General features: G+C 33.9%; 1 protein-coding gene across 2 annotated transcripts in view; it reads left to right on the plus strand.

The window, feature by feature from the left end:
• The window catches only part of LOC145266452 (uncharacterized), a 582,076-nt gene that overhangs the window by 357,155 nt on the left and 206,146 nt on the right, over nucleotides 1-18,775 (plus strand). For both annotated transcript variants that reach the window (XM_080122128.1, XM_080122127.1), the window contains exons 25-26: nucleotides 8,387-8,521; nucleotides 12,320-12,415. In XM_080122128.1, the coding sequence (XP_079978254.1) occupies nucleotides 8,387-8,521; nucleotides 12,320-12,415 (231 nt within the window). The remainder of the gene's footprint in view (nucleotides 1-8,386; nucleotides 8,522-12,319; nucleotides 12,416-18,775) is intronic.

Consider the following 18,775-nt stretch of genomic DNA (forward strand, 5'->3'; position numbering starts at 1 on the left):
GTGTTAATATCTTTAAATATTAAAATATACTTGAATGATGAAATAAGATATATTAAATTTTGGGGTACAATCGTTGCCGATTTATACGATTTTTCAGAAAAAAAACAAGTTGGAAAATATTTGAAATTATTAAGTTTTACGAAAAATATTATGTATTGTTTACATTTTACAAATTTCGCCTGCGAAAATTAAAAAATATTTCCGAAATAATTTATTATTTTTTTAAATTATTTAATTGTTCAGACTCCGTGAAAAAAATCTTAAATCTTACTGTTAATAATTAATTTTTTTTAATCGATGCCGTTTTTCATCGATGAGCAAATAAAAATACACAGGCGGCAAAAAAAAAGTCCGCATTTGTAATTTTTTTTTCAAAAATGCAAATTTAAGCTAAATTTAATGTAACCGCTTAAACTAATTATACGTCATTTGATCCGCCTTTTATTCTTCTATAATTTTACCTGTTCATATTTGACTTTTAATTGAAATATTCTAGCATTCAAATTAATTTTAAAAAATAACTTTAAATTGAGGAGGCAGAATGGGAAATTGTTATTTAAATGTAAGTTTAGGACATTAATGCAACACAAATACAACAGGAACACAATGAACTAGTTAATATTTAGTAGCATAGCCCTTCTGCAATTTGACAGGCTGCAATCTTTTGGAAATTCCTTGAATAAGACTGCAGCAATACTCTGTGGGGAAGGGCATCCCACTTTTCTTTAATTTTTGTCCAAAGTTTTTCCAAATTTGACATTTTATCATTGCGGAGCTGGTGTTTGATGTAATGTCATACGTTTTATATAGGATTGAGGTTTGGAGATTGTGCAGGCCAATCCAAGCACGGAATATCATGCTCTTCAAGAAACCTCTTGGCATTGCCAGTTGTGTGAATGGGAGAATTATCCTGCATGAATATGGGATTATCATCCAAATTCCGACCAAAGTAGGGTAAAAAATGCTCAGTCAACATATTAATGTACTTGGTCGAATTAATTCGATCTTGCAAGCGAACTATAGGCCCCGGATCACTAATAATGCCCCGCACCAAAACTGAACCTCCACCACCTTGCAGCGTTGAAACTGAGCACCTAGGATTAAATTTTTCGTCTTTCATCCTACGGATGTACTGCCTACTATCACTGCCTAGCCTATTGGACTTGCTTTCGTCGCTAAAAAACACTTTTGACCAATATAAAGAGTCATGATCTTCATTGCATCTGACGAAGTTCAAACGGCGCTTTCTGTTCTTTAAAGAAATCATTGGCATACGTCTTGCAACAGATCATCGCAAATTAAATTCCTTTAATCTGTTCTTGACAGTAGAAAGAGAACACTTTTTAACAAGATTGCACTGTTGTTGGATTTGGGGAGCCGTTTCAAATCTGTTTCTTAGGCTGCGGATCTTGATAGCATTGTCTTCCATGTAAGAAACAACTCTAGTACGATCAGATTTAGGGGCAACACGAACACTGCCGGTGTTTTGGTGCTTTTGCACAGTCTTTCGTACCGTTTTCTTATCACATTTCAATCTGTGGCCGATTTCTCGATTGGATAAACCAGGAAGATTGAATCTAATTATTTTCTGACGACCACTAAGAAAAAGTCGTGACATATGGACTAAATATTACGCTGTATAACCTGGAACAACAACAATTACGATTAAAGATGCTTTGTTGCCTGTTGGTGGATATTTTTAACTAATTTAGGGGCGATAATTTAAGCTGGTTTTAAGCGAACTTGTTGCTGCAGACTTTCTTTTTGCCTCCCCAAATTTGAAGTCATTTTTTAAATTGACCTAAACACTAGAATATTTCAATTAAAAGTCAAATATGAACAGGTAAAATTATAGAGGAATAAAAGGCGGATCAAATGAGGTATAGTTTGTTTAAACGGTTACATTAAATTTAGGTTAAATTTGCAGTTTTTGAAAATATTACCAGTGTGGACTTTCTTTTTGCCGCCACTGTATATTTAGAAATCGAACGTAAATGATTTTGTTTTATGGAAGACCAATTTGTTCAAGCTTCCCATAAAAATCGTCGCGTAACTTATAATAAGTGTTTTTTCCTTGTTAGAACAAAAATATAATTTCTAAACAAAGTAACAGAAACAGTTTATTATTATTATTTTTTTTTTTTTTGAGGACGGCTGATATTACAATCTGTTAATCTATATAATTATAAAACGCAGATCAGCTTGCTTGTTTGCTTGGGCATTTAAATCGTCCATTCGCTTTGTGACTTCCGGTTTTAAAAAAAATAATCTGCTTACCTATTTCATGGCGGCTTGGCTTAAGTCCGATATTAAAAGCCGCTACTGTTATTCAAAACATACACAAGACCAACAATATTTTGTTTTAACTTATTTTAACGTGATTCCTTACAAATAAATGTAATTTAATCCCATTCAGTTAAAAAAAACAGATTTAAATATAAATCTATGTATCTATCTATGTATCTATCTATCTATGTATCTATGTATCTATGTATCTATCTATCTATCTATCATTATAAAACTCAAATCGTCTTGCTTGCTTGGGCGTTTAAACAGTCCATCCGGTTTGTGACTTCCGGTTTAAAAAAAATTCGTCATATATTTCATGGCAGCCCTGTCTTAAGTCCGATATGAAAAGCCGCTGCTGCTATTCAAAGCATACACAAGGTCAACAATATTTTTTAAACATATTTTAACGTGTTTTCCTTACAAATAAATGTAATTTAAACCCACTGAGTTAAAAAAAAACTGATTTAAATATAAATATACAATAAATAACTATAATAATATTGATAGCCATAATTATTGCTTTTCGTAGCGCTCCTGTAGATTCTGACGATTTATTTTTTTCAAGCCTTACTTTAAAAAATGTTTTCTATTCAAGGAGGTGGAGGAAGGGAGAAACTAGGTTTAAGTAATTCTTTTAGTAGGGCCTCTTAATTTTAATTAGTGCTTGCAGTGGTGCTCTGGAACCTTTCTGGGTTTTATTTTTTCACTCATCACTTAAAAATGTTTTCTCGAAACAATATAGTCTCAAAATTACTTTTTATTTCGAACATTTTTTTTATCTTACCCTTAAAGGACCAACGGGTAGACTAAATAAAAATAATTATGGATGGGGAGGGCAGACGTAACTGTTCTCAAAGTGAAAAGTCGAAAAACAAGGAAAACAAAATAATAATAATTATAGGGGGTGGCTGACAAAGCCAATATAAAATCGGGCCTGTAAATCGGTTTTGAAAATGGGGGATCAATTTACTAGAACGTTGAATGTGAAACTGAACCCCCTTCCAAATCTTTAAACATTGATTTTTTTTTCAATTTTTTTTTTTTGTAGCTTAGTGTCAAATAATCCGCAGAAATAGTTGGAAAAAAAAAACGAAAAAGAAAAATTGTAAGGGGGCTTTTCATGTGCACCTACGTACTTTTTAAAATATTTTGTTTATCCAAGTTGTGCGTGATTAAAACTAGAACGTGTTCAAAATTATTTATTTACAATAATTTGTATTTTTCATTGCAAGTTGGAGGAATTGTTTTCAAACAAAAAACAAAGCACATATGTTTTTCTAATGTATTAAAAATCTACTTGATTAATTTGCACACTTAAAAAGAACTATTAAGATTTTGCCCGATTCAACCCAGCGTAAAAAGAAATCAAAATATACTTTTATTGGACTAATACGTGTCCACGGCCTTTAAAGATAATAGAAAAGAATGATTTTGCTCGCCGTGCCTGTATTCAATTTTTGCGCTTGCGCGAAATTACGTATTGTTTTCACTGGTCGCTTGTTTGTTTTCGTTTATTCATTAATTCTGTATACTAACGCGTACTTTTATGCATTAATCCTTTATACTCACTCTTCCATAGCTAGCTATAGCATATACTGACCCAAAAGGTCACGGGTAGTATAGTATAAAATAAAAATTGACTTTTAATTTATAATTCCATACAAAAATTTTGAAATGAAAATAAGTTTCCGATAAAGTTATTTTAAAGATTTAATTAAAATTTAAATAATGCTAAGTTTTAAGAATTAAAAATTAACATTTCTTCGAATAAAGAAAAATTTAATAGAAATAATTTAAATATTATATTTTTCCGGGCTATAAATTCCGATATTGAAAATGAATGAATTGTTATCAACAAGGAAAATTTGTCACTTAGAAAGTTTTCTGTTTTATGCGTTTTCTGCTTAAATGTGATATATTTTTGAACATGTTTTTTTTCATAACATTTCAAGCCAAAAGTAAGACTTTCACCGTTATATTTCACTTGACCAATGATTGAAACAAAACTTTAACAAGGTAAAATGTACATTTGTACTGATTTTTTCTCATATTTGTATGTTTCATTTGGCAGTTTTTCTTGTAATGATGAAAATTTTGCCACCATTGTTATACTTTATCATTTTTTAAAGGTTTTGTCATTTTGCGATGTTCAAATCAAATTTCGTTGGTTTTATGGAGTGTAAAATAATGTTTATATGCGATTTAAACCCTGGTTCTTGTTCTTCAAAATAGAGTAAAAATTACGATGAATTAATTTCATTTTAATAGATTTTACTTGTATTTTTTTGTTACGAGTGTCGAAATTAGTGTTCATACCTATATGTTATTATCTTATTCAATAAAACGAACAGTATTAAGCTAGCTAAAGACTGGCTGACTGCAGTTCAAATGAAAATAACAGAATACACAGTGAATTGTGGATGCGTTGTCAGCAGCTCACGTAATTTGTCTCTCTGTCCTCGTTCAGAAAGAGAGAAGAAAAAGCTGTATTCTAGGTCGGTAGAACTTTTGCGTGAGCAGTCGCCTGAGATATCGGAAATTTTCTATTTCAATTTTTATCCTTGTAACCATGTCACTAATAAGGATGCCGGAGGTAAACGTTTTACTGGGTTAATAGTCAGAAATCAGACTCTTAGACTAGCCACTAAGAGGCCGTCCTATCAGCAGGTAAAAAGTATTGGGGCTGCTGTATTGCCATATGGTGAATGGATTCTGGACTATGCAGTAGCTTCTGGTGGGGCTTCTAGATGCCATATTAGTGAGTAATTATTATGGCTTTACCTTATCATGCTCTATAAAAATATATTCCTTCACTTCTTTTTCTCCTTTACCTTACCTCTGTGCCCTGCTTTAACTAGGTCTATCGACCTATTCAACAAATCCTAAAAGTTCATCATGAAAAGTCTCCAGAAAGAATACACGATTAAACCCAGAACTCCAACTTCCAACGTAGACATCTGTTACCGTTTCTCCTCTAACATCAGTGGTCTACGTTCCAACCTCCCAGAGATTAAAATCCAATTACAGGAGACCAAACCAAACCTATTCTTCCTAAGTGAAACTGACATTAGACCAACTATATCCCTGAATGAGTTCGCAATTAAAGGCTAATCCAATTTAACATCCAAATTTGACCCCAAGATCTCTATGGGCATGGAATATATGCCTACATAAGAGATGGTTTTCCATGTGGTAGAGACATCTCCAAAGAAGACCCTAAATTGACCTATATGTGCTTTCGGGTTGCACTTGTTCACACCACTGCGTATATATTTGCCCTCTATCGCCCCAATAACAGCGGAGTTACTATTTTTAAGAGCATATCTGAAAAAATTGACCACATCCTTTCTGCTAATCCTTCGGCTAACACTCACGCCTGTGGAGTCTTCAATGTTCAAATGTAGACTGGTTAGCCCATTCAAACAAGACACTGATGAGAAGAGATTCTGTTACTGATGATGAGGGGATGTTCTCCATTGCTTATGACCAAACTCAGATTGCTTAGAAACTCACCCATGTGCCCAACACTGATGGTCAGTGTGCAAGTCTCCTAGACCTTTTTCTTAGAACTTACCCTACTCTGTGTTCATCTAACGTTCTGTCCCCACTTTGATCTTCCGACAACTTGGTTGTCTCAGTTAAGATAAAAACAAAATGTAATAAGTTCTCCGACATACCTCCTATCGTACAGTATATCGATATTAATAGCTGACTGAGATAGCTTTCGTACATTTATATTAGATCTACCTCTGCGTTCCATGTTAAAAAGAATGTATCCTCCATAGTATAAGACCTGACGGAATGGTCAATTGAAGAAACCGCTTTATGCCTTATAAAATATTTCAGCAAAAACATAACAGCCAGCTCCAAAATGGGCTGCTGCCATTGTGTACAGAAATCACTATTTCCATTGCTTCCAGCGTACCGAGACTAAAGCCGCGTTCAGGACTGCAAGCAACCACTGTAAAATAGTAATAAAGAACACGAGAGAGTTGTATGCTCAGTCCATCAAGTCCAAGGTAGCTGAGCAGTTGCTTGGTTCCCACCAATTTTGGCAAATAACAAACAGTGTCCTGAATAGAAGTGGGTGTTCTATCCCTACCATTATCAATAGATTTGCGGTAATCTTTTCAGCATCGGATTAAGGCAAACTCTTTGCCAAAAACTTTGCAGCTTATTCTATCGATCAGGGCTGCCAACCCCCTGTATTTTCTCCTGTGTCTGAAAACACGTCATACGACATACAAATATATGTGCGTGATGTTGCTAAATTAATCAAAAACCTTGATTCTAGTAAAGCAACTGGCCCTGACGGCATTCTTATTATAGCTTCAACCATAATAATTTCCCGTACTAACAAAGCTGTCTAAACGTTGTCTTAAGGAGAATTGCTTCTTAACACACCGAAAAATCTCATCAGTATGTCCCGTATTTAAAAATTCAGATAATCGGTCATCTCCCACTCAATACAGACCAATCAGTCTCCTGTGCTGGAATTTGTGTTAGAAGTAGTCAACTATCTCAGAAAATATAACCTCCTCATTGACATGCAATATGGTTTTCGTTTTGCTAGATCTACAGCAGATGTGCTAAAAATTATATCTCATAGGATTAGCGAATCTCTCAACAGAGACTCCTTTTCTAGGGCAATTGCTCCTGAGATATCAAAAGCTTTTATAAGAGTATGGCCCAAATGTCTACTCCACAAGATCTCCAGCTACAATATAGCTAGAAATGTCTTCTCAATTATTAAACTATTTCTCTTTAATAGGTCGATAAGAATAGTTGTGTAAAAATCAGAAGCTCACAGTATTAATGCTGGGGTCCCTCAGAAGTCAATCCTGAGCCCAAATCTCTTCCTGATCTACATCAATGATCTTCCAAATCACATCTTAAGATCATTCGGAGAGACTTATGCTGACAACACTACCATCTATGGCAACACTTCAAAGGCTGTAAATGACCAAGTTCTCTCCGATTCTTTCTCTTTTGATCTTGAGCACGTGGTTAAATAGGGGAAAAGGTGGCTTGTTAATTTTAATGCATCTAAAACCAAGCTTCTCTATTTACATCATCAACGCTCTGATCGTCGTCTGGCATCAATTGAAATGAATGGATCTCGTCTTGGGGAGGTTCCATGTTTTGACAAGCTTCTGGGTCTGACCTTTACTTCTAATCTGAGATGGAGCATGTATCAAATCCATTGCCATAGTTACTGGAAAATGGCAGGATTATTTTACTGCTCCAATAGATATTTCATTGCTGACGCAATTCTCTACCTGTATAAGAGCCAAGTACGTCCAAAAATGGGATACTGTTTCCATATCTGGAAAAGACCTGCTAGAAGCAGCTTATCTTGCCTGGACAGCGTTCAAAATAGACTTCGTAACCTAGTGAGGTATGCCCTTTTCTCTTCCTTGCAAGTGCTTTCCGACAGAAGAGACGTTGCTTTATCGTTATTTTCATGGCAAGTGTTCGTCTGAGCCCCAGGTCTGATTTTCACGAAAAGCACTCGTCTAGCTGAAAACTCTATCAATAATTTTTCCCAAAGCCCCTTTCTTAGAACTGCACGCATGTGGAACTCTCTTCCGTTTTCTTGCTTTCCAGCTGACTACAATGTGGTTGTCTTCAAGTATAACGTGAATAAGTTATTGATGAACCATTTTCTAAAATAATCCAATTTACCAAATTTCAACTATTAACGATTACTATGATATTTTCTCATTGACTACTGCACACTCATTAACCTTTATCCTTGAGTGGCCTCCGAGCTTTGATAAGTGGTGACTCCTTTGTAAAAAAAGAGAGAGAAATGTTTCACGAAACCCGGAAGCTGAAAGCATTCAAATCTGTTTCGATTTTATTAATCATCATATGAAAAATGACTTAATTGATTTTATGAAATTGATTTCTAGCATTGCTGCTGCTGCTGCTTCTACTACTACTACTACTACTTTACTACTACTACTACTACTACTACTATTGCCGCAGATGATGATGATGATGATGATGATGATGATGACGATTCAAATTCGAGAATTTAATACTAGATTTACTTTTTTGCAAAATAAATGATATCTATCTTTTTCTTTCTTAGACAAAATCTTACCGAAATTCATCAATTGCAACACAAATGATGTGAGTGTTGTTTGCCCGAGGTTAAACTGTCGACTAAACATAACACCACCAAACGCAACCAACGGATCTATTACATCTAATATTGATCCAGAGGGTAAGTATGTTTTAATGTACCTATATACTAGTTACACCCGTTGCTCAAGATGCAGCAAAGCCATTTTAGTTTTTATTTGATTGTGCATTTTTTAAACTTACGAAGACAAAGAATTATAATTGTGAGGAAGAAAACTCTCATCATATTCCTTAATTAAAAATTATTCCACATACGGATTTTGATTTTTCAGTCATAATCGAAAAATGTTTCTGTATTATTCGGACTATATATATATATATATATATATATATATATATATATATATATATATATATATATATATATATATATATATATGCATATATATATATATATATGCATGTATATATATATGCATGTATATATATGCATGTTACGGATTTTAATTTTTCAGTCATACTTGAAAAATGTTTCCATATTATGAGTTGTCCGAGCAGGACCACACACACACACACACACACACACACACACACACACACACACACATATATATATATATTATGGCTATGTAAAGACTAAATTTAAACTTGTTCGAAAACATTTTAGATTGTGAAATTAAAAAATAAAATTGATGTGTCAGCTGACCGGTTTCGAAGCTCGCTCAATAGAGCTAAAATCGAGTTTAATAACGTTTTAAAAAGAAAAGGGGGAACAATGAATCGGAGATGAAAAAGTAGGGGGGAATATATGTATAAGAAAAGGGAGATGAATTAATTACTAAATAGAAACTAGATTAAGCCCTAAGAGATTCTCTTTTTGTTTGCAAAGAGAAGGTCTCAGAGTCTTTAATATATATAGTTTCTAGAATATTAAGATGATAAAGAGAGTGCGACTTACTAAGGATGGAAAAAAGTCTGCACTAAAATTCAAAGCGCAAATACGATTATTTATAAGGTGCTCTCCTATAGATGAGCCATGGGTATTGTTCAAAACGTCCGAAGTTAGGTAGTTTCCATTTCGAATTTTGGATGGAACATGTTGTTTTACCCTATTATCTAATCTTTGAGACGTCCGCCCGACGTAGCGCACACCGCAGCTACATTTAAATAAATAAATAAATAATAGAATTGTTATGGTGGGTGGGGGGAAGAACGACTATATATATATATAGTCATCCACATATAGTACTACGTCGCTGTTTCACAGCTCATCAGTGCGGCTATGCAGGCAACTGCCTCAAGCTAGGATCGAAACCCGACCACCGACAGTCAAGGCTTCTCACCATTGCGCTATACGGCTGATGCTGAGTGGGTAATGAATTAACGATGTTTTGACATGGTCCAAATGCCTCCGCTCGATTTGTTTGCACAAAGAATGTCGCTTAATACGCTAATGGCAGTTTGTATATCATGTCACAATATGCTCAACCCAAGATAGGGAGCATAATAGCCATCCACATACAATACTGTTTCGTTGTTAATATATATATATATATATATATATATATATATATATATATATATATATATATATATATATATATATAAAGACGGCCTTAAATAATTTTCCACGCATTTGTTTTTGTACAGGAATTTAAAATTGTCGTAGACTCTTGAAAAGTCACTATGTTATTGCTATACATCTTATGAAATGACTGACAAATTCTACTAATTTCAAGTTCCAATAAACAGCTATAGCAGGAATTGTGATACATCATACTAAAGCCTGATTTTCACAGATGATGAATTTAAAAAATGCTATCTGGAAGTGAGGACACTTTAGAAGAACGATATGCAATAAAATTCTATTTTAAACTTGAAAAATGCCATAAAAACATATGGAGTGTTTCCGACTGCTTTTGATCATATTGCATGAATTGACAATCCGTTTTTGAGTGGTATAAGAGATTTAAGGAAGGCAAGGTGTCTGTGAGGGATGATGAGAGATGTGGTGGAGTAAGAAAGTCAGAACACCAGAGTTGATTGGCCAAATAAAGAATTTCATTGATAATGATCATTGTGGGTCTATAGAGACAATAAGTGCACAGTTTGATGTTAGTGTACACACAATTATTTGCGTGGAAGTGAAGATGCGGAAGTTTGCATGAAGTGCGTTGCAAGGGTGCTTTATCCTTGTTACAGAATATTTGACCAAGATGGGTATCATGACAGTTTCTCATCCGTACTAAAATTCAGATCTTTTGATTTTTGGTTATTCCCTAAACCCAACGAAAACCTTCGAGGCTCATAACACAATTGAGGAGATAAAAAGGGGTGTGATAAGGCTCATTGACACGCTCACACAAGAGGATTTCCATGGGGCATTCCAGAAGTTGTTGTAAAGGAACAAGTGCATTGCAGCCTGAGAAGATTATTTCGAAGGAGACTAGATTTTCATGTGTGTACTATCAATAAAATAGCCCATATGAAAAAAGCCTAGAAACTTATTGAAGGCACTTCGTATATATATATATATATATATATATATATATATATATATATATATGCATGCTTGACAATTTCTGTTTATTTTCTGATCCATCCTTTGACGTTTGTGTGCCAGTGATTTAACGTTCTGCTCGAGTATTAAGAGGAACTCACCATTAAATAAATAAACTAAACTCGATAGAAACGAAACAATTTTAATCGACAGATTCACCAGTTTTAGTTTTGTAACTCATCACGTGCCCGAGGAAGACCCATAAGAGTCGAAAACGTTAGCAGAGTTCATATTCACACTCGAGCAAAACGTTAAATCACTGACCGCCTAAATCGAAAAGGATGGATCAGAAAAGAAACAAAAAAATAAATAATTGTCACTGTTGTTTAATCAAGTTTTGCTCAAATATGTAATTATCTATATACCGGCAATAACTGTGCCACCCTGCACTGATGATCCCCGAAAGGATGAAACACTAGTGTCTGTAGGTATTTAATAATTATTATAGTAAATAATTATGCCAGCCCCTTTAAGGACATCGGTTATTATCGTTGAGTACTTTACAGTTGAAATAAAGGCGGTCACTTTAGCTGGCATGCGCAAATCATGATGTTATAAGCATTAAGTATTTTTGACAGACATAAAGACATTTAAAAATAAATATTTAAATTTCAATGATATTTCTCACGGTTAAAGTCGACCGAAACGATTTGTTCCTTGCTAATTGAGTCAGAAATAACTTCATTGTCTGGTTCGAATCTCCGGACCGACAGTAATCAAGTCACCCTGCACTGATGATTCCCGAAAGGATGGAACAGAAGTGTCTGTAGGTATTTAGTAATTATTATAGCAAATGATTGTTTGTATATATATATATATATATATATATATATATATATATATATATATATATATATGTATATGCTTAGTTATATATGTGTTATTAGTTATATTTATTTCGTTATATAAATGTATATCTGTATATCGGTATGCATGTATATATGCATATATATTTATATGTATGTATCTATCTATCCATATATATGTATATATACATATATATATATATATAAATAGATAGATAGTTAAATCGATAGATACGTATAAACATGAATATACATATATCTTATCTGATTGCTTATATATATACACACACACACACACACACATATATATATATATATATATATATATATATATATAGGTATAAAAGCAATCAGTAAAGATTAAGGTTTTGTAAACTCTCTTTTGAATTCGTTCTCAATGTGTTTGTATATATATATATATATATATATATATGCATAGTGTGTGTGTGTGTGTGTGTGTGTGCGTGCGTGCGTGCGTGCGTGTGTGTGTGTGTGTGTATGTAAAAAATAATGATGACTAATTTTCAGTTGACTAATACATTTGATGTAGAGTGTTTCAATTCTTACCTTCCAGGCTATGTCTATAATTGGGGACCCAAAAATGTAATTTTTGAAGCAAGAGACAGTACTGGAAACTCAGCTACTTGCCGGAATAAACTCTTTGTTAAGTGTAAGTAAATCTTTCTCTTTGTCTCTATTTACATTGGTTTAACAAATCAATTGAAATGTACTAGATATTATCGCCATTTGTCACAAATATACAACTGCTACTAATACTAATACTATTGCTATTACTACTAATGCTAATTACTTTTAAACAAATTGTATTTGAATACATATGAATTCTACATACACGTATTTTGTATTTGAACTAAACTATAAAACCACAGTACTACTTTTTCTGAATTTGTTAAAATACCTCTAAGGCATAATAGCTGGTAGCATATATATATATATATATATATATATATATATATATATATATATATATATAAAGTAACAACTTTTTATAACAATTCCTTATGCAACTCAGGATACACAGATAAGATAGAATACATAGGAAACTAGAAAACAACAAGAATAAACCCATAATCACACATAGCATAACCCAAAAGAAAAATAATAACCCTATCCGTAATTCCTCGAACAAGCATAACCCTAATCCAGAGCACACAAATTCTAAACTAAATCCAGTAGCAATCAAAATAAAAAGAATAGAAATAAATTAAGGCGAAAAAAATTCATGTGGTTCAATCCACCATACAGCTCCAACGTAAAAACTAACATACCAAGGGAATTCTTTAAAATAATTGAACATTCCTTTCAACAACCCCATAGATACAGCACTACATTAAATAAAAACTCAATAAAAATCTCTTACTTCACTATACCTAACCTAGCACAAACAATAACATAAAATAACTCTAAAATAAGAAAAGCCCAGGCCCCTACCCCGCAAATTCCGCCCACACAAAATTGTAATTGCCTAAACAAACAATATTGCCCCTTAAGAAATAATTGCATGCACAAGGACGTTATATACTCATGTACAGTCACCGAACTCCCAACTACAACAGCAAATATAAGTGATAGAACACCCAACAATTGCACTACAAAATATATTAACTACAGAACCAACAACACTAGAGAGCTCCAATTACTCCCACTATTCTACCCCCATAAATGAGACACAAGGTAACACCCAAGTTACACATGAACCCCCTCCTGAAAACGAATCGAACCCAGTTATCCCTTTCACCTCTACAAGTTTATCCCACGTCCATAGTAGAAACTCCAACAGTTTAAGCACCATTAATGCAAATGTAAAATCCCACATGTATATCGGCACTACGGCAAATCTAATTAAACTGACAATCTCCAACCATGTAAGTTCCTTTAATAATGAAAATCCAAATAGCAACAAAGGCATCTCCTAAAAATTCTGATTAAAAACTTCCAACGTGGGAATATCCCATACTTGCTAAAATGGGATATACTGAAAAAATCCAATTCATATATCCCTAAATCCAAAATCTGCAACCTTTGCACTTCATAAGCTGTTGCAATAATAACATACTCTAAAGCCACAATAAACGCCAAAAATGAGCTTATTTCTTTATGCAAGCACAGGAAAAAATTCAAGTATAGCCAGCTCAAAATCACTTAAGCCACCATACCTGAACTAGATATGGCAATATGACCTTATTTGTATGAACATAGGTTTACATATGTATGAGTGTGTATGTATGCATGCATGGGAGGGTGGGTGATGTATGTGTACACGCATCTTTGTAGCTGTATTAATGTATACATATGTGTATATGTGTACTTATGTATGTGTGAGTTTGTGTATTTATATGTATGTACATGTGTGTATGTATGTATATATATATATATATATATATATATGAAATTGCTTCCATTAATTTATTTTCCTTATGTATGTGTGTGTACATATGTGTGCACGCATATGAGTATGCGTTCTGTGTGTGTATATTTCTGAGTATGTACTGGAGTATGTATGCATGTGTATGTACATATATATATGTATAAATATATATGTGCATGTATATGTATGTATATGAACATGGGCAATTTATGGACTTACACACATTTGCCGTAATTTAGTACACTCCAGCTGTCTGCATCTCCCCGCACCATCTGTATATGCAGACAAATGGGGATTACTCTCCCACTTTAGACGAGAATAATTAAACCCAATCAATTGTTGATGCATGTATATGTTTAATTGAAGTGCAGGCTCGTTGTAATTTTATATGTATATACATCGATATGTGCGCCTTTATCTCTGTATGGACATATCACTTATAGGGACATGCTTATTTGTTGTATGTATACACTGGTATGCATGTGCGAGTGTGACGTGCATGTATGAACATGTTTATGAGGATGTTCGGTGGTATACATGGGCGCAGCTGTACATTTGAGAACTTGCGCACATCGGCGCGTTCGGATGTATTTGTAGTTCCCGATGTATGTGTATTTATTCACATGTGTGCAGGCGTGTATGTCTTGTGATGTGTATATATTATATATAATTGTGTATACATGTGCATAAGTATATTCCAACCCAACGAACAGCAAACCTATTTATCCATAGATCCATAGATCGACTCCAAACAGAAATATATACGTTTTAAATAAATTTAATTAAACCAGATCACACTACGATAACAAGCGTAATTAACAAACTGTATCTCAGTAAATCAAGTTACTTTTAAATATACCCCCATAATTAAAAACACCCAATCTTTAACTCACCTAAATAAGTAATCCCCGAAGCATTTTAAAACTTCAGACCATGATTCATCTCCACCTACACAGCGAAAACAGCACATCCCCCCCATCTCATACACACTCCCATAAAAAATCACAAGAATATACATTTCCCATTTGAACCTAAAATTAAGAGGTCAACACATTTCACCGAATACTAATATACAATCCCCCCAGAAGAAATTCCATCAAGCATATGCCTCCTCGCCTAAATCAACCCTCCTCCTTTCCTTACCCTCTCTACCTCACCCCCATCCCCCTCTTCCCTCATCTAAAAGGCTTCCCTCACCCCTTCTCAACAAGAAAGCTGACCGGCAGTTCACCAAGTATCAATCTCATAATAGAAGCTATTCGTCCAACACATCACTTCTAGAAGTCATCTCTCGGAATATTTTGCTACCCAGACCATTGATTTTCGAGGTCCATTGTTCCACCTACGAGAATATATACAATGGATTGGTATATCCATCCAATATCTGATATTGTGCCAACACCTAAAAAGAATTTGGATTACCAAAACGCATTCAACACACCAACGAATACGGCTGCCCTGTATACCTTTCGCAAAATCAATAAGGAGCAACCACACATTTGTTCTATCGGACTACTGCCTTCTCCCCTCGACCAATATTCTGCCTACTTGGAAATAAACCCCGGAGAACATTATACTCCTTCCGATAATGAACTGCCCAGATTGTATGAAATTCCCTTTTCTAATAATTGTTTTCATATAACTATCATTCACCACCCAAAAAACTATTTTCAATATTTGTACTGAAAAGCAAAATACATGCCTTTTCACAGCTGAACATTTTGCTAGTCGCATTTTATTTCCTCTGATGATATAACCCATTATTGAAAATCCATGCATTAAGGAAATTAATATAACCCCTTCTATATATTCCTTTTGTCAAACAATAAATTCTTAACTCGAATATATGTGTGTATATTTTGGTTTTCAGAATTTAAATTTAACCACTAAACTTATATAAATACCGGAATCTTAATTGAAGGCCTTGAAATGTAAACTGGAGAATTGTGATAGAGATGTAAAAGCAGTGGCTATAAAGAAGGATCATAGCAGGTGTCCACGTCTACAGAATGAAATTCATTAAGGTGCTGGCAATAATGTTCGAGAAAATCCAGGCAATGTGGACCTTACTAAGAGAGATGGGCCTTGCAGTGGCGACTACAAAGATTATGCCTAATCTTTCGTACTCTTCACACAGCAGTTGCAAGGATTTGGTTAAACGCCTAATTTAGACCTTGATACTCTAGTTCTCTAGTTCTTTTCTAGGACCAGTTGCAGAAAAACAGATGTCTGAAGTTTCTCGATTGAATCCCAAAGTGATTCATATGAGCACTAAAAAGCAAATAGTTCTAATTGCTACACAATTTCTCTGCTTCGCTGGAATTCGCTTTCTTCCTCACTCCTCAAAGCATGGAACTTTTCATGAGAAAGTGTTAACTCAAAATATTTCAATCATTCCAAACACTAAAAAGTAGCACGTACACGTGAAAGAAGAAAGTTAGAAACTCCTGTAAAGCAAACAGCCAAAATCTAAAGGCTTAGTGAATTTTCAAGCAGGCCACACCTTAAACAAGACTCTTAAATGTCCGCTCCACAATCCATTTGACCTTTTATTGGAGGAGGTGTAAAGAACTCAATGACTCACATACCTGCTTCCTTCATTTTGCATACACGTCTTTATACATAAGCGACAGTCAGACAAACAAACTATATATGCACTAAAAAAACAAACTAAACCAACGTACACACATGCACAATGCCACACTGGTACATATATTACTGTTTTGTGGGTACAAATCGCCACTATTTCAGAACTAAGTGGAATCACCCAGTCCTATGAATACCACTGGTTTCAGAGACTGAATGGAGACATTCATACCATGTTTAACCGCATGCTACGAACACGCCCTCTCATACCACTTTAGTGGCTCCTGTATTCTTTATGATAAATACATATCATATTTTATACACTTTACAGTACTTGTGGTTTCTTTCATTTGTGACCCTTAACACGGGTTTACAAGAACTGGCTGACGAGTAGAATTCAGGAACTTCCCGGACCAATCTACAATAATTGCTAACAACAACTGAATGACGAATATTCGGGCAAGGATTTACTCTAAAAAAACAAAACAAAAAAAAACAGCCATTTAAAAAATTTGACGACCTAAATGATTCAAGAAAAAAAAGGCACACGCACATATTCGAAATAATTTAGTTTTTAAACTCGGGGGAAATTCGAAGATTCAAAAGTATTTATTTTTCAAAAGTTCTGTGAAAACGGGGAAAACTACTTGTCTACGTTGGAAAAAAAACAACATTCGAGCGTAAAAATCCATAAACATGGGATAAAGAAGACTTCGAAAAAGAACAACAATTTTTTTCCGAAAAAAGGATTTTAGAAAGACGTCATCAAAAAGCCTTATTTTGCTGTTAAAAAGGCTATTAAAACGTAAACTACGAACTGAAGCAGAACTCATAAGACGAATTGCGTGGAGAATTATTACTATCGAATTAAGGAGACCAAGTTTCAGTAAGTACAAAAAAAACTTTGTCGTTCTAAAAAGCATGTCTTGCTAATACGTTCTATGGTTGAAAGGCATTAGCGTTGGAAAAAGAAAAAACTCTTGCAAAAGTAAATGATAGTATATTTTATTTTATTGGCTAAACCGAGTATTCGCACAAATTAAAAAAGACGACGAATTTTAATCCAATTAAAATAAAGTTTTCACTGGTCGACGGAACTGCACGTCAAAGAAGAAGAAAAACGATTTCGTTAAGCACGACAAACAAACTGTTAACGAGAAAAGGACATTATTTTTCGCACAGAAATCGAAAAGAATAGCCAATATTAAATAAATGCTATAAACTCTCTTTCACAGATGAATAACTTTTTTCTTTTTAAGGAAAAAAGAGGAAAAAATGTGTAGGATCAACAAGGAATTGAACCCAGTACCTACACGTTACGAAAATTGAAAAATGACAAACGAAATCTAGTGCTTTCTGCATAAATGCAAACACCGAATTATTTTCTCAGGAAAATTGCCACACGAGAAATTAAATACATGGAAGAAATATTCGTTAAATAACCAGGTACGAATTTTGTAAAGGTTTTTTTCTTCTATTGAGTTGGTACAATTGGAGAAGTAAATCAACGAATTGTGTTGTTTCTGAAAAAAACATTTTGGCATATAAGGTAATTCGAAACCTTCCAAAAACAAAAACAATAAATAAATAAATAAAATGGACGAAAACAACTCATTTTGTCATTAAGTAATTCCACATTGCCCCCCCCCAAAAAAAACGGACGATTTTGCAAAACAAATTTTGAAAATTCTAACAAAGTTAACAATTAGAACTTGAAAAAAGGTTGCGAGAAGCCATTTGGAAATGCAGAAACAAAACGAAGAAAAACAGTTAAATTTAATAAAATATTTCGAGGAAAAACAAGAAGAGGAAAGAAAGAAATGAACGAACAAATATTGGAAAAGCAGTTAGATTTAATGAAATCCTTCGAGGAAAAACAGGAAAGAGATAGGAAAGAAATGAACGAACAAATATTGGATTGAAAAAAAATGACATTTAGAGCAACAAAACCAGTCAGATAAAAAATGGATTTGATAACGCAAGTTTTAGTGAATAAGGACAGCGGAGAAGAAACCAGTACGGCTTTTCCCTAAAATGCGATCTGGTCAGCTATTA

This window comes from Euprymna scolopes, chromosome 41 (assembly GCF_053919585.1).
Source record: "Euprymna scolopes isolate OS-2025 chromosome 41, ASM5391958v1, whole genome shotgun sequence".
Classification (NCBI taxonomy): domain Eukaryota; kingdom Metazoa; phylum Mollusca; class Cephalopoda; order Sepiida; family Sepiolidae; genus Euprymna; species Euprymna scolopes.